This window comes from Azolla caroliniana, unplaced genomic scaffold (assembly GCF_043228905.1).
Source record: "Azolla caroliniana isolate FFs.n. ecotype wild unplaced genomic scaffold, voAzoCaro1.0.p SCAF_3, whole genome shotgun sequence".
NCBI classification, from domain to species: Eukaryota; Viridiplantae; Streptophyta; class Polypodiopsida; order Salviniales; family Salviniaceae; genus Azolla; species Azolla caroliniana.
In genome coordinates this window covers 19,196,504-19,218,602 of record NW_028230438.1, presented here as the reverse complement: position 1 = coordinate 19,218,602, position 22,099 = coordinate 19,196,504, and the positions used below count along the sequence as shown (strand labels likewise).

General features: G+C 37.1%; 1 protein-coding gene across 1 annotated transcript; it reads left to right on the top strand.

Annotated features, from left to right (window-relative positions):
- Positions 1-10,688: 10,688 nt before the first annotated feature.
- On the top strand, positions 10,689-20,841 carry LOC147866408 (calcium-dependent protein kinase 28-like). The gene is made up of 14 exons (XM_087316853.1): positions 10,689-10,826; positions 11,405-11,484; positions 11,890-12,250; positions 12,855-12,985; positions 13,067-13,108; positions 17,277-17,388; positions 17,483-17,561; positions 17,656-17,825; positions 17,908-18,034; positions 18,141-18,256; positions 18,401-18,508; positions 19,471-19,533; positions 19,635-19,808; positions 20,455-20,841. The coding sequence occupies exons 3-14, from the start codon at positions 11,966-11,968 to the stop codon at positions 20,602-20,604; spliced, it is 1,557 nt and encodes a 518-aa protein (XP_087172979.1). The 5' UTR covers positions 10,689-10,826; positions 11,405-11,484; positions 11,890-11,965; the 3' UTR covers positions 20,605-20,841.
- The last annotated feature ends 1,258 nt before the right edge of the window (positions 20,842-22,099 follow it).

Genomic DNA, 22,099 nt, shown 5'->3' with positions numbered 1-22,099 from the left:
TCTCTAATACAAACCATGAAAATTGCATCGTTAAGTCCACATCAATCATCTCGCCGAATACCACCAAAAAATCTTACACATACAACACAATGAGTCTTGTTTCCTCATCTCCTCATGAGAATATGCTTCGTCCCCCACATCCTCATCACTCATCCTTATCAAAAACATACATTCTTCTTCATCAATTCCACATCAAAGATCTCGTTGATTATCGCCAAAATCGCTAATTTACCACCAAAATCATGTACCTACAAAAACAAAGTGACACCACTCTCCTCGTCTGTGTCATGGACATGACAACAGTCATGTCATGATTCAAACTCTTGACCTACTGTATTTAATCGATATGTTTTAACCAATATATCCAATACATAATCATGTTACTTTAATAGATTATTGTAGATTATCTATTCTACATGTAGGATTTTAGAAACTTCCAGAAAGCTCCTAAAGCTAGAACATTCTAGAAGCTTGTGCATGAAAATGAGTCTTTGCATGGGGCTACATTTAGAGCCCATAAACATGTATAAATACAGGGGTTCACCATGGATTCAAGGAAAATCAAGACAATTCAAGAATAGGCCACTTCAAAAGGAGTAAAGGATGTCGAGTCGTTCCTTGGTTTCGCAAATTTCTATCGGCGATTTATCAAGGAGTTCTCCGTTGTCGTGAAAAATCCGTCACTACGTGCGGATCGTGAGGTGGAACCGCCGTGGTTCTAGACCAGAAGGATTCCGAAGTTTGCACTAGCTTTAGCGAGAAAGTATTTAAGATAGATTGAAAGAGAGAGAGATTGAGATTGAGATTCTAATTTTGAAACAGATTGAGAAAGATTGAAATGGAGAGAGAAATTAAGAATGAACGCTTGACTTTAGATTCGAGAGTCGCGATTAATACATCACCAAATGGGATAACAATTTTTCTTACTTTTAATTTCTTGATTATTACATTGCCCTTGTTTTTCTTCCTCATCCACTCTTTTATAGATGCCCCCATGCATATGATGCATGTGAGGGTGCAAGACATGCATAAAATGCATGAGATGCATGTTTTCCATTTGGCGCTCATGCATTACATGTGTTGCATGATAACCATGTCACTCAATCAAGCTCTCATGTATGAGAATTTACATGTGAAAGTATAATGATAAAAATATAACTTAAAGAAATGACTCAACTTTTTCGTTTCACACCGAAATCTTCAAGGCATCATGCTTCACAATCAACCTATCCGACGGACCCATCTATCTAGTCCGCATCCGACCCAGTGATCAAGTCTATCCAGTCCGGTTCCGTGGCCGTTCAGCACCGTCCGCCGGTCCTATTCTGGTTCCGTCGTCGTCCATCCAATTACGGTTCCGGTTTCAGTTCCGTCGTCGTCCGGTCCTGGTTCTGGTTCTCAAAAACCATTATGAGTAGTTAAGCCACAGTTTTAGCCTAAGAACATTCTATGCTCCACACATAGACAGATAGTAATAAGTTTTGGCTCTGCTTATATAATGTGGGATCTTGATTTGTCCTATCTATATGGGATATCTCATAGTTTTGTTTTTCTCTTCTTCTTCTCAAACTTCACATAACTTGACTCTTAGTTGTCTGTTTCAAATGTAGTAAAGTACATTCGGAAGCTCTTGAAGACCTTCAACTTCCTGTACTAAGATATTAAGCTAATCTAAAATAGTATCTTCACTATTATTGTTTCATGTCTTGTGTATGAAGAACCACACTCAATTTTGTTCATTCCATGTAATTTTCACACTATTGCCGAAAATCTTCACGACACCATCATAGTCCAACCCTTGATTGAGCTTACTCATAAAGGGATGTCGTTTCAATAGACTCCATCTACTCAACACGCCTTCGACCTACACAAGGAAGTTTTTACCCGGGCTCCAGTCCTCCTTCACGTCAACCCTACTAAGCATTTTCAAGTTGAAATAGATGCCTCTGACTTTGCCATTGGTGTCATCTTATCACAACCTGATGATGGCATCCTACATCTGGTGGCGTACTACTCCCGAAAATTCACAGCTCCAAAAATCAACTATCCCATCTACGACAAGGAGCTCGCAGCTATAGTGGCAGCTTTCATGGAGTGGAGACCTTACTTGGCTGGGGCACAACATCGGGTTCAAGTATTAACAGATCATAAAAATTTATTGTATTTCTCAACACCCCGTACTTTGAATCAACGACAGGCCCGTTGGTCAACTTTCTTAGCCGACTATGACCTTGAAATTGTCTTTCGGCCGGGGGCACAAAACATGAAGGTTGATGCTCTTTCACGACGGTTGGATTTTGAGTTGAGCCCAAGGGATGATGTCTATGCTCAACAATCTCAATGTTTGCTTAAACCAGATCAATTCCAACTCTTCACCCCATGCATGCTCCATGACGACTCTTTGCTTGAGGAGATAGCCAAAGCACTTCCCACCGATAAATTTGCCAACGCAATTCCGGAAGGTCTTATTGATCTGTCTAAATCCAAGACCAAGGAAAACCTTGACCGCTTCAGATTCAAGGGGGGATTGCTTTACCGAGACCAACTCTTATATGTTCCGGAGGGCCGATGTCGAACTCAAGTTCTCCAAAAGTGTCATGATGACCCCTTGGCTTGTCATTTTGGCGTTACAAAGACACTCGAATTAATCTCACAAGGATATTGGTGGCCTCAACCATGGAAGTTTGTCAAGGAATTTATTAGGAAACAGGTCCCTCCGGATGGGAAGAGAGAAGAACAATGTTGATGAGAAACTCGGTCGAGGCCAATAGGCCAAGGCCAAAACCGGATGAGGAGTACCCGCAAGAGCCGGATGGTGAAGGCCCGGTGAGAAGTGCTCACCGGATGAAGGGACATATTCGTAAATATGTTTATGAGAGTCCATTGGGGCTATATTTGTAAATAGCCGAAAAGTCATATTAGTATAAATATGACTTAGGGCAAACAGAGAATTATGATTGTAGTTGTCTTTCTTGTTGGTGCAAGATTAGAGTGTGTAACAGTGTACAAAGAGAGAGAGAGAGAGAGAGAGAGAGAGAGAGAGGAAGAGGTTGTTGCCTCTGTTGTAACCGCCACATGTGGCGAAGATAGCAAGCTCGAGGTCGTGGCCTCGGTGCTTTACTATTGTACATTCTGATATAGTGATAGTTTGCAGTCTGTGGGCTGTCGTGGTTTTTCCCTAGTTTGGGTTTTCCACGTTAACATCCTGTGTACTCTTCTCTTCACTGTGTCGTGCGTTCATTATCCGTTTTCTATGTTTGATTTTAGACTCGGTTGTGGCTGAATGTTGTGCTTAGGGAGCGTGCATCCCTGTCAGAATTCATCAAGACATGTGATACTTGTGCTAGATCCAAAGTCATCCACCATAGGCCATATGGGTTGCTCCAACCACTTCCCATTCACAACCGGCCTTGGGCATCAATTTCCATGGATTTCATCACTGACTTGCCTCTTGTCCACGGATATGACACAGTGCTCATCATGGTAGATCGGTTTACAAAGATGGCTCATTTTGCCCCTTGTGCAAAGACTATTTCAGCAGAAGCAACAATCAATCTATTTTTAAAGAATGTGGTGCGGCTTCATGGGGTTCCAGATGATGTCACCTCAAATCATGGACCCCAATTTGTCTCTTGTTTTTTGCAGCGGCTCCTTCAAACATTGGGCACAACAATGAATTTGTCTTTGTCCTATCATCCTCAAACTGATGGCCAAACGGAGCGGGTGAACCAAATTCTTGAGCAATACCTTCGATGCTCACTTAGCTACCAACAAGATGATTGGGTTGTCATCCTACCCTTGGTAGAGTTCACATATAATAATACGCTACATGGTTCAACTGGGGTCACCCCATTTTTCGCCAACTATGGTTTCCATCATTACTTCAGTATTTCCATCCCTGGCAACTCTGTCAACTCGTCAGCGGAAGGACGTGCTTGTATTTTAGCCGACATTCATCAAGACCTCTCCCTCGAACTCATCCTTGCAAGGGACCGGTATAAAGCGCAATCTGATCGACATCGTTCCACTACACCCGCCTTTGCAGTTGGTGATCAAGTTTGGCTCTTACATCACCATGTCGATACTACTCAACCTTGCAGAAAGTTGGATTACAAGAAGTTGGGGCCTTTCCGCATCATTGAGTGTGTCAATCCCATCACTTTCCGACTGGAACTTCCTCCACATTTCCGGATTCATAATGTCTTCCATGCCTCTCTTCTCTAACCTTATTATCCATCCACTATTCCTGGAAGACACTCTCCACCTCCACCTCCAATTGAGCTTTCCACATGTGAGGAGTATGAGGTGGACAAGATTCTGGACTCTCGTTGGCATCGACGACAACTTCAATACTTAGTCCTATGGAGAGGGTATCCAATTTAAGAGGCAACTTGGGAACCAACCCAACACTTGGAGAATGCACCGGACGTTGTTCATGCATTTCATCACCAATATCCACAAAAACCAGGGAGGCATCTTCAGAGGCAGCCTTAGCAGGGGCATCATGTCATGGATATGACAACAATCATGTCATGATTCAAACTCTTGACCTATTGTATTTAATCGATATATTTTAACCAATACATCCAATACATAATTATGTTACCTTAGTAGATTATTGTAGATTATCTATTCTACATGTAGGATTTTAGAAGCTTCCAGAAAGCTCCAGAAGCTAGAACATTCGAGAAGCTTGTGCATGAAAATGAGTCTTTGCATGGGGCTACATTTAGAGCCCATAAACATGTATAAATACAGGGGTTCACCTTGGTCTTAGTCAAGGTGAACAACAACAATTACGGAATCATAATTCAATTCTTGTTCTCTTGACGACTTTCTCTCTCTTTCTTATTATCTTGTCTATGATCTCTCTCTCTCACTCTCTTAGTATTGAGCCTCATCTACTTGTTCGTGACAGTCTGCTCATTAAATCAGTTACAGCCCTCAACACTCTATAGTGTACAATTTTGCCTATTCATTCATTCATTCAACATTTGATGAATATTTTGAGCTTGAAACTTCAAAAAGAGGATTTGGATGTAACTTCAATTGGTGCAAAATTTGATATCACTATTTCTAATATGCAGAGGTATTTCTCGAGAAATGACACATTTGTGGATGGAACAATGTATTTATCTAAGTTCTTAAGATGTTCTAAAGTTGGGTTTTTGGAAATAGAGGATAAAGATGGCATTACATATGGACATGAACTATACTTCAAACAAATTCCCATGGATAAAGCAAGTCACAATGATAAGAATCTCAATATTAAAAAGTCTAAGCTAATGAGGCCATTTATAGATGGATCATTTGAAAGTTGTATTAAACTATCTCAAAATTATTTGCAAATGATTATTGATGGACTAAATGTAAGGTTCCCTGACTTAAGCCTCCTCAATGTAGCAAATTATTCAACCCATGCCATTATGTAGATAACGATGTGATTAGGGATAGTAAAGCAAAGACATGGTTGGGAATTTTGATTTCTCACTTACAACCAAATGTTGATGTCAATGCATGTCTTCAAAATTTACATGATGCAAAGGCTTGTGAAACGAAACTCTATAGGTTTGTTGACACTTTACATTTAAATTGTGAAGACTATACTATGCATGAAGCTTGGCGTATGTTTTTCAAAATGAAGGATTGGCAAGATAGTTTCCCTCATTTGATGAAATTATGGCACGCTACTTTCGTTATTCCATCTAGCACGGTTTCGTGTGAGAGAGGGTTCTCTAAGCAAAATCTCATCAAAGAGATGAAAAGAAATTGATTGAATATAGAACATTTAGATTATTTAATGTGAGTCTCATTGAATGGGCCACACATTGAAGAAATACAATGGGATCATGTATATGAAATTTGGAAAGATGCAAAGGATAGAAGGGTATAATATATTGTTTAGTACAAATATTCGATGTATTTACTTTTTGAAGGGCAATTGGCAAAAAATTTGGAATACCATTCTCATGACAGGCAATGTTAGCCGTCAAAAGGCAACATTGCAACCACCTCTTGAGAAGGAGGTGGAGACTTAACTACCTAGTAATTATGTGTCATATGACTAACTTCTATAACACGCTAGTTATGATACAAAGTGGTGGGTGTTTACACACTTGACTATTCCTAAGGTGTGTTCCCACACTAGGGAAATTGAGTTTGATTCTCAACGCATCGAGTATTGATGTAGGTCATACCTTGGGTTTAATGAGGATCACATGTGCTTAGGTAACAAGAGCAATAGCCACTCTAACATAATCTTGACATAGGTAAAGTCTCCTTGATAAGAAGGTAGCTAGTTTCTTATATAGGACAAAACCCTAGGACAAGTCTCCTTATGAAGTAGTCAAGTGACAACACACTTAACAATTATCTCATGTTGTAGAATTGTAATATTCAACTCATAGCCTTGTTCCTTTCGGAATAATCTTGCACATACTCATCATAAGATAAGGGGAAACTACAAAAAACAAATATCCCTAACCCCCACTTCCCCCAAGTACAACTTCATATTGTTGGCACCCTCCATTCCTAACATCCCACGTGCAACTAGCCATTGTCCAAGCCTTCCACATCCCCCCCACTCCCTTCCCACCCTAAAAGAGATACATCTTTTCCTTGCAACAAGTTCATGCTCTCCGCCATCCCTCAACTTGATGGATTACATCTCATTGAACAATGAGTCACATGATGTACCTAAGAGTATGCCCTCACGAAGCTAGGAGGATGTTAGGTGCTCTTCATTTAATATATGGGGTTGAATTTGATGACACACAAAAGTCAATGAAATGTGTGTAGGAAACTATGACAAGTACATGAAGGGATATGGGGCCATTAGAGAAATAAGAGGAACAAGGACTTTTTAAGAACACTAGCCCGAATGAAACAAAGAGAAAAAACATAACATTGAGTTTTAATCTTAATGCACAAAAGCATTGCCTTTATACATCCTAGTTGATTATATGCCATGTTGTATAAACTAGTAAATAATATGGGTCTCAACCGAAGAAGAGGCGTTAACTATCTCGACCACAATTAGTATAAAGTGGTCTTTTTAGGGTATGTACTTAGTCACTTACAAGAGAGTTTAAGAATAGCTAAGCTACTCAATGTAACCGTGCTTGATTTCTCCTAAATATATCCAATCATAGAATAGTCCAAGACGGGATTCAAGATGTTGTTGTCTCCTAATGAAGGAAATAATCTCCAATGCTAAGTCATGATCGTCTTCAATTGGCTCATAGGAAGTGGGTTTATGACTATTAGAGATATATCAAATTTATTATTGTCCTTTACACAACATGTGTGGAGCTGGTCAACGACTCTCAACTTGCAAGAATTCTATTAATGAGTGCTACAATTGAGATAGCATGTTCTAATCGAGAGATAAATATGTAGGAATACGTCAATGTCGAAAATGTGGGGAGCATGTTTGGGTGATTGTCGTTTGCATGTTTCAAAGCAATGTTGGTAAAAAACGTGTATTCTATGTTCAGAATACATTTTTCAATACTCTGAAGTATTCTCCATGTATTCTACGTTTTAGAACTACCATTTTATATTATTTCATGTATTCTAAGTATTGGATATTTAAAAGTATTTAACGTTTCCAGAAAGCTAAAAAACATTTAAAAAATAATAGTTATTAGTGCTACTATTTAAAAACAATAGTTATTAATGTTATTTTTAAAAACCCTTATAATTTAATAAGTATTTCAAATTTTTTATATGTATTCTACATACTGTATTTAATCTATTTTATACGTATTTAATGTATTTTATCTATAGAACACGTATTTTAATTATTATTTTTAAAAGGTAGAATACTTATCATACATATTCTACAACAATGGTTGAAAGAATTTGGTATCTTTGTAGATTGGTGTAGCATATGTTAATGTAATGTGGTGCATAACACGTGAACTTTCACCTCTCTTCACAACACACATAGCAAAAAAAGCTTAGTCACATCGAAATCTATTTTGTGATGTGTGTCTATTAGAGAGAGTGAGAGAGAGAGAGAGATTCTGATGAGATGAGAGAATCTCTTATTGACCAACCATATGTATATGTAATTTTGACATATATAAAACACATTGCATACCTTTTTCGCAACGATGGCATCCTTTTTGTACTCCAAACTATTGCTTTTACAAAAGAACTATGTTACTTTTCAAACAGGGATTCAAATAATCCTAGTGCTACATAGATCAAAATCATATCAACATAAGTAAACAAATGAACAAGATGATTATATATGCGTAAATGAATAAATAAATAGTCAAACAATTAAATAAATGAATGATGAGTGAATGAACGAATAAATCAAACAAATTTTCAAATGAATGAATAAGAGGAAAGAGTAAAATAAATGATAAAATAAAGAAAACAAAGACAAACAAACAAATAGAATGATAAAGACATTACGCGTCAAAGCATAAATTGGGACACCACCACATATGGCACCATGCACATTTCATTTGATTCAACCCATAAATGATTACTTCAAAGATTCTGAAATATGTGAGATGTAAAGTGTGGCGATAAAGCTTGACTTGAGGTTAATGTAGGTTTGACACCCAAATCCTTGGAAGAGCTCATTGTGCTTTTAGTTTGAGATCAAGCATGCTATCGAAATCAGGTTTCCTGGTAGGTTTACAAGAAAAGTAATTCACAAGTTAAAATGAGTCCATGTGCGTAGCACAAATTTCTCCTACAACTAAAATGTGATGTTGTAAATCATTTTCCATGACCCAATGATTGAAAACAATACCAGTCCCTACTAGGAAAAAAGTATTTCGAAAATGATAGCCAATTAAAAATAATTAAATCGATCAAATTATTGTTAATCCTCTATGAGTTCCGTTGATTATTTTGACTTATTAAACACAGAAATAGCACTCTTGTTTTTCCGTCAACATTCCCAAAATAAGGTGATTGTAAAATGATCAAATTTCTCATGCCATTTTTCAAGAGTTTTCTGGAAAAACTGAGGAATACATGAATGTAGGGGAAAAGAACTTAGTGATATTCCCAAAGTTTTCTTTAGGTGGCCAAATATCCATGGGTTTTCATGATCTCCCTAAAAATGCCCTTGGCTTACCCCTCGATGCCCAAAAATAATAAAAGAGCAACCAATCAATGACACATGTTCATTGGTAGCATGGACAAATTTGTCCCATGTTTTTTTTCTTCCAAGCAGGTCAAAATGGGGGGGGGGGGGGGGCTAAATGAGAACTTTAGAGGACCATTTGCAAGCAATAGAAAGAGAATGATAGAATAAGGAAGTCACATAACTTTACGAGACCATTTGCAACGTATGTTGTTGTGAGTCCCAATATATCATCACCCTTTCTTATCGCAATGCACTGACCACACTCAGATCATCACATCCCGAGTTTAATTTCGCAACACTCCCTCCCAAGTGCGGATCCAATGGGACAACAAGTCATGAAGGAAGGCACACATGCTACTATTCTTAGCTCTTATCTTCGTGGAGTTTTTTGTTGTTTAGAAAAGAGATCCATTCATTACTGTAAATAGTTTACAATGTTCTGATTCCTATGTGATTGGAAGAGGGAACAACCATCTTGGTGGCTAAAAGTGTCAAAAAGAAGTGTCATTCTTCGAGTACGTAAGTGGAGTAGCTTTTCACAAAGTAAGAAACTATTGGTGCTGGGCAACTTTATCGTCCAAGTCTCCAATAATACCATCCCATTAACCCTTCAAAGTATGAACCATGTCCAACCAAATATTATTTACCAATTCAGTTGGTGAGGGTCCAACTTGATGAAAAACGAGAGAGCACCGAGCCTTCCAGATATAATATGTAGTAGTAGTAGTACTACTCGGTATCACCCATAATGGTTGCACCTCCTTCCTTATCCCGAAAAACTGCATAGACACTGATGGAAGTACACGAACACTTCCAGAAGTTAGTATGAAAACCATGGTCCATAGATTCGGCGACATTGTAATGGAAAATAGAGCGGACAAACGACGTCTGAACCACTATGCCCCATGTGAATACTGGATGGGGGAAAGTAGTTAGCAAATATTCTAAGGAAGGCGTTGCCAAACCAGTTGACACTCAACATAGTCCCATAGAATACCAAGTAGTAGTACATATTACATCTGGAAGGCTCGGTGCTCTCTCGTATTTCATCAAGTTAGAAGCCTCACTAATTGAAATGGTAAACAACTGTATTTGGTTGGAAATGGTTCATACTCTTTGAAGGGTCAATGGGATTGTATTACCGGAGATTCTGAAAGCTACTCTCCACTTATGTCGTGCGAACTCTGAACGAAGAATGGCGCTGCTTGTCTTGGCACATTCAGCCAACAAACAAAAACATAGGAATCAGAACTTATATATATTATGTATATATGTAAATGAAGAACACTAATGAATGGAAAAAAGTTTAGTGTAGAGTAATAGTAGTAGTAGTAGTAGTAGTAGTAGTAGTAGTAGTACACAGTAAAACTTTAAAGAAAATTTCTTTTCAATTCAGAAGAAGAAGAAGGAAATGGTCCATCGTCAACAAACAAACAAACCAAACAAACAAACAGACACTCAAACCAAAACAAACAGACGATCGATCGATCGATCGATCGATCTTCTTCTCCCGATCGATCTCCGTCTTCTCCACGATCGATCGCTCGCTCGCTCGCTCGCTCTTCTTCTTCTTCCTCCTCCTCCTCATCATCATCATCATCATCTGCTGCTGCTGCTACTGCTTTTGCCCGGATACTCTTTTTTGTCGCACAAATCCTCCATCGCCATTCCGTTCCTTTCGCCACGTCCTGGACATCCTTCTCCTTCAAAAGTACGTCCTCTCTTCCCCCCTCCCTAATTTAAATTTTCTCTGTCTCTCCTCTTTCTGTGCTTCTTTGATCCTTCCGATACATGCGGATTCGTGCATCTTCTTCTCTTCACGGGAGATTCACTGTAATTAGGTTCAATTAATGAAATCGTTCCGGACACTGTTTCCATCCCGAGCTATGCAATATTCCTCCTTGGCGTTCCTTTACAAGTCAGTGCCAGTCTCTCATTTCCATGAGTAGGATCTGTCTGTTATTTGCAGAAGAAAACAGTATGCTAGTTGGCGAAGAAAACTATGCGTTTTAGATGCAGAAGAACGTTTCATGTATTTTGTTTCCTTGAATGTCTTGTTGAACAAGTATGAAATTCTTGAAGAAGCGAATGTTATATGATACGCAGATGTAGGGGTAAGTCACATATTCCTTACAGTTTGTAGAGATAGAATTATTCATCATAAATATGAATATGCTAGGTGCAGAGTAGATTTCAGAAGGACACTGTATGTCTTTTGTTATCTTGATTGTGTTGTAAACATGATAAATGAAGTAAAATTAATTGATTTCATGAGGTTTTTGGATACAGAAAGATCACATATTTCTGCCACTTCTTACAGCATAGCAAGCTCATATCTCGACATTTCCACGAGAACAATTGAAAAACTGGTATGTTTTCTAGAGCTTCAGAGCTGCACACGAAAAACTGTATGGTAGATTATCTTGTTTTGGAGAAAACTTTGAAATACCTCTGACTTTTTAATTTTTTCCCAAAATGGCGATATGTCTTTGTTGCATCACAACTGATCTTTGGCAGTGTCCCCTTGATATGATATTTGGGCGAATGTATGGTTGTTTCAGCCCCCTTGCTCTCAATCATATTGCGATTTGTGCAATTAAATGCTCAATTCTTCCCTTTTCTCTCTCTTTTGGGGGTTGATCAAAGGAATTTGACGAAATAAAGAAAACCTTAGGTGTATTTTGGAGTTTTTCTCTCTGATTTTTTCTCAAATGCCTCGTTGATTCATTGATGTTTGCAAAGAAATGAATGATTTTTATGGTATCTAAATGCAGGAGGATAACATATTTTGGCCAGTTCTTGGAGTAAACTGGATTTCTTTTGCTTATTGGTCTCCAAGAATTAATAGTCATGGGAGCGTGTCTCTGTTTACTAGCTAACAGGGGAGAGAAGAAGAATACAAAACAGAGCCAGAACCCCAGCACTCAGAATTCTGAAACAACTAAGAGTACCAAACCAAAGAATACTTCTACCGTTCCTTTAGGAAAAGTAACAAAGTTTGGGTACTCAACAGACTTTTCACAAAGATATGAAAAGGGGAAGCTTCTTGGCCATGGTCAGTTTGGTTTCACCTATGCTGCGACTTCACGTTCGACTGGGGAAAAAGTTGCAGTTAAAGTTATTGAAAAGAAGAAGGTTCGTTATGCCTGGAATGTATTTATATCTGTGTGAACTGTATGATTATGAGAAAGGGCTCATCATGCTTTGGATGTATTCATATCTTCAGACAATGTATGAATGTTTGCAGTAAAGTCATAGAAAAGAAAATGATTTTTCGTACTTGGGATGCATTCATATCTGCAAGCACTGTATTAATGTTGAAATCATCAGGTTCCATATGTGCACATACCTATAAGAAGCAAACACATCCATTCGTGTTGCATCTAATCTAGTTTACAATTTGGTGTGTTTTTAATATGCACATATTCAATACTATCTTACCTATTGTGTTCATAGTAGTAGATGCTTTGTTTTGGTGTGTTTCAAACCAGTAGCTGAATTTTATCTATTGTTTTTGAACTTGATCTTACTTTTTACGTTTATAATAATAGATGCTTGTTTATTGTATGGTTTTAGCAAGTAAATGCTTCTTATCAATCGTTGTTGGATTTTATCACATCTTTTGTATTTATAAAGCTTAAACGAATGGATTTTGAAGATGTCAAAAGGGAAGTAAGCATTATGAGAGACTTATCAATTGCTGTTGAATATTATCTCATCTTTTGTATTTATAAAGTAGATGCTTAAACGAATTGCTGTTGAAGATGTCAAAAGAGAAGTAAGCATTATGAGAGACTTATCTGGCCATGAAAATGTAGTACAATTTTTTGAGGCTTTTGAGGATGAGGATGCTGTCTATATTGTGATGGAGTAAGTCATTTTCAGCAGGATGGTATTTGATTTCTGATTATATTATGTGATGAAACTTATTGTACGAATTGTGTTGCGCAGACTGTGTGAAGGTGGTGAGCTGCTTGACAGAATTCTTGCCAAGTTAGTCTTTAAAACATTTGCTCATGTTTCATGCAAAATGAATGATATATGTGTGTTTATAAAGGGTTTTAATGCTCATCTTTCATGTGTGTAAGCATTATGCTAATCAAATTATATTTACATGTAAGTATGTATATTAAGATTGTCAGCAGAAAGATATTACTGTTTATCAGATTTCTCATGTCATCTTTCACTATTCTAAACAGCCCCTATTCAAACAGTATCAAGGTATTCCCTTGGGTTCTGATTTTTCTGGGGAAGGGACTACTTTCATTCCCTTTACTTATGAATGTGGTTTGATGAGACAAATAATTCTATCTATTTTCCTACATGATTGTTTTCATATTAGATACATGTAGACGATCTCTTGTGCGTGGCACTCCACATTTACTGGGTTGTACTTTTTTCTTAGGAGATCTTATTCTTTTCAAACAATATTGAATTGTCAAATGGGACAAACATTTGATTGCTGATGAGGCAAATAATTCTATCTATTTTCTTACATGATTGTTTTCATATTAGATACATGTAGACGATCTCTTGTGTGTGGCACTCCACATTTACTGGTTTGTACTATTTCTTAGGAGATCTTATTCATTTCAAACAATATTGAATTGTCAAATGGGATAAACATTTGATTGCTTCCCATTCCATCCCTGTCATGTTCCCTTTAGCTGTCCCTTGCTATTTTTCCTTGTTTATGTTCACTAAAATTATAATAAGGAATGAAATTTAGTTCCATCTCAATTTGAATTTTAGACTTTAGGAATTCTCTGGGTTGATTGTTTATATTTATTTCCCCTTTCTTTTCTGCTAGCCTTCATCATGAACAGGTTCCATATATATTTAGGTGTAAAAGCAACTAAGTTGATTATGTTTTGCATCTATCCCTACTCTTGGACACTGGCAACGTAGGGGGAATGGATGACGTAGCTTTGGTTTAGCCTATTTATGATGATCTTTCACGCCTTGAGCTTCATATTCCAGTGTTGAGGAGTGAGCTCAAAACAAGGGAGTGGAGGAGCAAGAACCTGCTTGAGTATTATGTATGCTTAAAAAATTCACGCGTGGCTCTACTTGAATAAACTATTGACGGTTAGCTTGTGTGCTGCCATCATCATGAGTTTCGCTGTACACTTTTGATACACTTTTCACAATTTCTCTTCTCTATGAAGTAGGAACTTGGGGACCAAGTCTTCACAAGGAAAATAGCTGGAGAAATTTGGCGAAGACCTTTAGTCTCATGATATAATTCAGGCTGAGATGGGCCCCAATAATCACCGAGGCATTATTCTGATCAGTGGCAGCAAGGCACTGAAGATTGGCACTTACCGTCATCAAAACAACTTGCTGAATATGGAGATATAATCATTTTCAGTATTTTGAAATGCAACAATGGTTTGAATAACATGCAGAATAATAAATTCATTATCCCTATTCCAATATGGCTTGGATTGTCCCCATCTGAACATGATCAAAAAGGAAAAGAATAGAGTGACCTAATCCTAACCAATATTATCAAATTAGATAAAAAAAGAACATGAATCAGCCCCACAACATCTCTTGGTAGGAAGATGCTCCTCTTTAAGGCCCGCCTTTTGCACACATCTGAGGGTAGATTTATCATTGGGCCCTCTTATATGGATATACATCTGTCACATAGGTTGCGAGTGTGAAAAGGCAGTGGTGAACTTCTTCAGATCACTTAGAGATTGAGGTAAGAAGATATACATGCACACCTCTGGAAGAAAGAGTTTGTCAATTGTGTCATCAAGGAGTGGAATCGGAAGAACACTATGTTTGCCACTACGAGGGACAACAATACAAAAATACAAACTCAAACCTCTTCAGTAAAGAGCAATCACAACTTCATTTAGCCCCATCATTCCTATTCATGTTACAAGTCAATCAAGCCTACACAAGTGGGATCCAGATCAGGACATGGTAAAGGGGTTATAATAGATCAAGCAAAACCAATTTTTCATGCAGGTAGGGCATGGCCTTGTGTAGACTACGTTCTTGCGTAAAGGCCATTATCTCCAGCCATCACAAGTGCTTCCCTCGCTTTGAAGGTCACTAAAGACTGATCACTAAAACCATGGTTCAACATCCATCGGATGAGGTTGCCTAATTACAAAGCTTTAGTTACCAGTTACCACTAATACCGGGCTCGCCATTATCTCCTAGGTACCATTAACAGTCCAAGAGGGCCTAATAACACATTCTTTTGTCTTAGGAGATAATGATGAGACTTGGGCAGACTGTAAATCATCCCGAGCACCTCTTGGACCGTAACTGAATAGTTCTTCTTTGCCTTGGACAGTCATCGGCTGATGTAGAATATTGGGTCACGACTATGGCTTGTATAGCTACATAAGCATGCTGCTGATGGCAGTATCCTAGACACTACCATTCTGCCTACATTAGAGAGGCAACATTAACCAACAATTGTTCTTTCAATGGAAAAGCGTTTAGATAAAGCTGCAAAGTATCCAGTGAAGAGGGATGGATAACTTTGCCGCAAAAGTTGCTTCCATTATTTAATATTAGCAACAGAGATTTTCTCACCCAACACTCTACATCCATATTCACATGTCTGATGACTGGTTCTTTCTACACTCTTCACTATGAGATATGTCCTGATAATTGGTGTGATTGATAGGTTGCTGAATGGAAAAGCGCAATACAATCATGCTTAGAAAGATGCCGTTTTGTGTATGAATGTGACATCTCTCTTCCACTCTCTCTTCCACTTTTAGTGCACTTGTATAATAGAGCAGGGAAAGATGCCATTTTTCTTCGCCGAAGGATCTGGACCCTTAGAGTGGAGTGCACTGACCAAGGATGCCTAGAGTTTTTAAGGAGACATGGAGAGGTTCATTTGAGGAAGGACTGGCATACAGACCAACCTCAGTGGATGAATTTGATTGATATGCTCAGTAAGATACTTTGGGGACATACCCATTGACACTGGATGGATGGCTATCACCCCTTTTAAAATGGGAATGTGTCTTATAATGACTGGTCATTGCTCTGTTGTACCATGCCACACATGTCTATTTGGACCATTGTCCTGATGTTAATATTGTCACATCCTACACAAAATTGGAGATGTCTTGGGAGCCCCACATACCTTTTCATATGGAATCACCCCTTGATGGGGGATCTTCAGAGGGTGGCAATTCTAATCCTGGTTGCCAGGTACTTTTCGTGATCACTATCGATGATTGAGTCACCTATGGCTGCATCTATTCAAGCTTTAATGTTTTAGAAATATAGATGACATATTTTTTTGCTACGCATTTTAATGAATTAAAATAAGTAGTGGTAGTGTTGAAGAGATCTCACAGGCCATTATGTGTTTTAGGGATGCTAGTATATCCTTTTTTTTCTGTCTAATGGCTTATTGATTAGCTATGTATGTATGTAAGTTATGCATATATATCCTCAAAAAAAGTCTCCGATCTCTAGACAAACTTCTCCAAGTACTCGTGTAAGATAACTTGCTTATTCTGTGACACATATCAAACTACATTTCAAAGCAAAGGGAATAAAACTCCCTGCTGATGCTTGAAGACATCTAAGTAACAAAGAGATGCGTCATATATCTTTGGGAATTATATAAAGAAGTAAATGGAGATCTGCTCTATTGCGATGTACTGTCCATAATGTTTTTGGTCCATCTTTTCTAAATTGTGATCATCCTAGAAGAGTAGGTATAGGAGCTTATAGTAGAGCATCGATTAGCAACATCAATATATATGTTCACATCAACAGTAGTGAGGACTAATAACATCCAACTAATTCTGTAGTGTTATGGGTTAGTGATGAAGGCCTTTAACCTTGATTATTATTTATCTAGAGTCTAATAGAACAGAAAGTGAATTTGATCTTGAACTACTAATTATCATGCGTATAGTATCTTGAAGTGCATATGATAAGTGAGGATGGTTAGCCAGATGCATCCAAACATAATAAAGTCTTGTCATAATCTGTATTAAAAATACTTCAAATTTCAGGAAAGACACGATATGGTCAAAAGGATATAGTAGTAATTGTAAGGCAAATGCTAAATTTGGGATATGATAAGTGAGGATGGTTAGCCAGATGCACTCAAACATAATAAAGTCTTGCCATAATCTGTATTAAAAGTATTTAAAATTTTCAGGAAAGACAAACGATACAGTGAAAAGGATGCTGCAGTAATTGTAAGGCAAATGCTAAATGTGGCTGCACGCTGCCACCTACATGGAATTGTGCACCGAGATCTAAAGCCTGAGGTATGAATAGGTATAACTTATCATGATCAGATTCATATTATTGCACGCTTTTGCATATTTTATTCTGCATAATTTTCAAACTATTCTTTTGTAGAACTTCCTCTTCAAGTCGCGAGCTGAAGATTCACCCTTGAAGGCGACTGATTTTGGCTTATCAGACTACATCAAGCCTGGTGATTACTTTCTTCTTGAGCATTTTGTATTGTATGAAGTAAATTGAATGGTAACTAAAAGTTCTGAAAGTGTGTGTTTGGAACATATTGTTAGGTGAAAAGTTCAATGATATTGTTGGAAGTGCATATTACGTTGCCCCAGAAGTTTTGAAAAGAAAATCTGGGCCACAGTCTGATGCTTGGAGTATTGGTGTTATCACCTACATTTTATTATGTGGAAGGCGTCCATTCTGGGATAAGACAGAAGATGGAATATTTAAAGAGGCAAGTTATTCTGTAGGGGAGCATGTTTTGAATGATGGTTATATCTACTGCAAACTTCTCAATTATTCTTGTGTTTTCTCAGGTTTTGAGAAGGAAGCCTGACTTTAAGCAAAAACCCTGGCCATCAATAAGTCCTAGTGCGAGAGATTTTGTAAAGAAACTTTTAGTCAAAGATCCACAAGTTAGGATGAGTGCTGGACAAGCATTATGTATGTGCTTCTTTGAATTTACTTACCCTAATTCATAGTTTTATTATTCTTGTTTTATTGTGAGTTGGAGTGAAAAGCTAACAAACTTTGATCTTACTAATTTCAGCTCATCCATGGGTTAGAGAAGGTGGTGATGCAACAGATATTCCATTGGATATTTCTGTTCTTTCCAATATGCGGAAATTTGTAAAATACAGTTGCTTAAAACAGCTCGCTTTGAAGGTAATTGCTTGCTTCTGGTGGTATGTGTTATTTAACCATTTTTATACTAAAGTTTCATATTTTCCTTCAGAGTTTTTCCAGTTTTGTTTTCATCACAAAAGGGGTAGAAATTAATAGTTAGTTAACATCTTTGCATATGTTCAGGCATTAGCAAGCACGCTTGATGCTGACGAAATTGCCAATTTACGTGATCAATTCAATGCTATAGATATGGACAAAAATGGGACTATCACTCTAGAGGAAATAAGACAGGTGTGTTTAGAAAATATAATTTGCATACTCTTGGTAAATTGTTATATTCAGACATATTGACCCCAATGAATTGGTTTTTCTGTTGCATGCTCTTGGTTGGTAACCAGAGCCTCATGATGTATTTTGTAAAATGGATTCATAACACTTCTGTGGACTTTAAAACCACTGCTTCATTAGCTAAAACAATATTACAGAGACTCCAATGACTGATATACAACCACTGCTTCATTAGATCATGCAGTTTTACAGAGAATCCAATGACATGTACAGAAACACTCTGAATAATTAACTGAATGCTAAAGAGTCATTCATTTGAGCTTCCTATTGAAAACATATATTGAATCTTGAAATCAATTTGATTCTTCCGGATTCAGAAGCAATTATATCACTGCTGGTGACTTGATTTACTACCTATTCCCACAAATGTAGCAAATGCGACTGTTTTATTACAAGAGTTTCTTACTGCTCAGAAACATTGATTTCTTGATTGTCACAAGGTATGAAACGGAACTGTAAAAGCCATAAAATAGAAGTAAATTTGGTATGATGCATGATATATATTGTATACATGATAAGTAGTACTATGCATCACAAAATAATGTGGTCAGTGGCCACATTCGTGTTGGGACACAGAAGTATGTCCAAAACTCATGCATTGGATCTATGAGATTAGGAGAATCCTTTATAAGATCCATGTGTAAATACAAAAAATAGAATGTACTTTTTCGTATCTGAAGAAAGCTTTAGTATGGTCTGGTTCTTAAAAGATAGGTAATATTTTGTATTGGACGCAAGCTTCACAAGATCTGGAAGATCAAGTGACTGACATGAGTTTCAATTGTGAGTCGACAACTTTTCATCTAACTATTGGGACATTCTTCTTTAATCATCTATTTCTAAGACCAGATCAACTTATCAATTGATGTGAATTTTTTTCTCATATTAATTTACCATGTCTTTAGGCACTTGCTAAAGATCATCCTTGGAAAGTGAAAGAGTCGAAAGTCCTCGAAATTCTGCAGGCAGTATGTTCTTTTCCATTTGTAAACAGTTGTGATGATGCACTTTATTTTCATTAGTGGACCCTGATATATGCAATGTTCTTTTGTATTTATGAATTTTATAGATGGATAGTAATAGGGACGGTCTTGTGGATTTTGAAGAGTTTGTCGCTGCAACCTTACATGTTCATCAATTGGAGGGACATGACGCTGAAAAATGGGACCAACGGACTCGTGCAGCTTTTGAGAAGTTTGATAAAGATAAGGATGGATATATTACCCCTGAGGAATTAAGAATGGTAAGTAAATGCATGGATGGGATGAAAGAACACTTAAATTATAATCTTCTAGGCAAATGGTTTATATGGCTTTTTGGATGCCATGTGGCACCAATATTTAACAGCATTAAGAAAGATAAATACTGTGTTGTATTCTAGTCTCACATATATAACTTACGGATATGGTATCCCTGAAGAATTGGTAAGAGTGGTAAGGAAATGCAATATGAGATGAACGAACCATTATATTACTATTATCTAGACATATTCTTTGCATGACTTGTGGCATGCCATGTTCCCCTAGTATTTAATAGCATTATGAAAGAAGACTGCTGTATATTAAATTCTAGTACCACACACTATACTGTAAACGTATAAAAAGTTTCACCATATTTTTGCTGCTTCAGCTTAGGATAGTTTCCAGTGTTTGGGAAAAGATACCAATGAAGTGCCGCATCAATTTTTTGAACTTGCTAGTGGGATATATTTTTATAAGCCAAGTGGAATCTGATTGGACTAATCATTTTTCCTATACAAATTTGATTGAAATATGCACATTTTCTACACAATTCCATTATTTCATGTATGAGAAGGAATCTCAGGTTGTTTATGAAAGACTGTTTTTCTATGGTATTAACCTTTTCTGTCAATGTTCTGGTGATTGCAGTATACAGGGTTGAGAGGATCAATTGATAACGTACTAGATGAAGCTGACATAGACAAGGATGGGAGGATAAGCCTACCTGAGTTTCAAAAGTTGCTTCGTCAAGCTAGTATGGAAATGGAGCAAAAGAAGAAGGATCATTTACGAAGATAGTCATAAAAAATGAACATTGGAGCAGAATAGAAAAAGCCACCAAAGAAAAATCAAGTGAAGAAATGATAATTTGGAGGATATGCATGAGAAATTTTATAGGTTCCATTCTGTAATTTGTATAGTAGAAAATTTGTACATTGAAGAAGGTATAGTTGGATAGGCAAATGCCACTCTTGAAAAGCTTCTCATTCGTTGGTATGTAAAATGGTGTTACTAAGAAGAAATCTTCTACACTCACATACTATCTCCCTTTCTACTGCATGGTTTTTTGGAAGCAATCAAATAATGAATGATAAGCTAATATTTTTTATTTAAAACAAGTTTAACCTTGGCTTTTTATAGTATCCAAAGTTTAGTCTCATTGTTCTCTTTTGCCACATTCTCTCCATAATGTGGTCATTGTAGTTCCCGCACACCCGCACACGTGCGTGCACACACACACACACACACACACACACACACACACACACACACTCTCTCTCTCTCTCTCTCTCTCTCTCTCTTCACTATTTAGTTCACTATTTTGTATGGCTACATTAAAGAGAGAGGAGAGAGAGAAAAAAGAGACGACGTTCCAATGATAGTGTTAAAACATGTTTCTGATATAACATTGTCCTCAAAACTCAGTCTTTTGTGATTCTTGGCTCGTTATGAAGCTCGTTTAGAGAGCTTTCGAAGGATTATTTGGATGTTAAGTTTTGTGGTTGCTGCAAGAATTTACAACTTTGATGCCTTTATGAAGTCACATGGTTATAGTAAAAGCAATTAGGTTGCTCATTGCTAGTAAAAACAAGGATGAGCTACTTAAGAATCGGCAACGATTTGGTTTGAACTAAACCAAACCATAAAACCGTGGTCTAATGACTTAACGGTTTAAACGGTTCATTTCCTGTTCAGGTTTCTTTAACGGTTCAGTTCAAATGGTTTGAAACCATGGTTCAAATAGCTTAAATGGTTTAAGATTGTCACTTGATTATTTTTTCTTAAATATTGTCTTAAATAGTTTTTGAATAACCTTTTCATTTAAAGCCTAATTTTGACATTTTAGGGAAGAAATTAAAACTTAAAATATTGAAAGATTTACAATTTTAAAATTTTAAAATCGAAAGGTGAAATTTGATCTCACTTGAAAACCAAAACTAAACTGGTGTAATGGTCAACGGTTTGAAAATCTCTAAAATTGTTTGGTTTGAGTTTGGGTTTTCTTTAACGGTTTGGTTTGAACAATTTTGGTGTAAACGAATTTGTGGTTTGGTTCGGTTTAAGTTTAAGTTTTCTTAAAAAATTTGAGTTTCATACCCTTGAACTGAACCGGACCGAACTGAACCGTTGCCAATTGCTAGATCCATGTTGAGGGAACATCTAATTCAAACATTTGACATGATAAAGATTGGGAAATGCAAAACATAATCTTGGTATTCGTATTACTAACGACAAGAGTAATTGTTATGTTTATTGATCTTAGTTTGAGTATATATCCAAAAATACTGAAGAG

What these genes read in the sequence shown, in the direction of transcription:
- LOC147866408 (XM_087316853.1), top strand. Translation starts at nt 11,966, where the DNA reads ATGGGAGCGTGTCTCTGTTTACTAGCTAACAGGGGAGAGAAGAAGAAT. An exon ending in AAGTTATTGAAAAGAAGAAG is followed by an intron (nt 12,251 to 12,854) that starts GTTCGTTATGCC and finishes TTTATAAAGTAG; the next exon opens with ATGCTTAAACGAATTGCTGT. An exon ending in ACCGAGATCTAAAGCCTGAG is followed by an intron (nt 17,389 to 17,482) that starts GTATGAATAGGT and finishes ATTCTTTTGTAG; the next exon opens with AACTTCCTCTTCAAGTCGCG.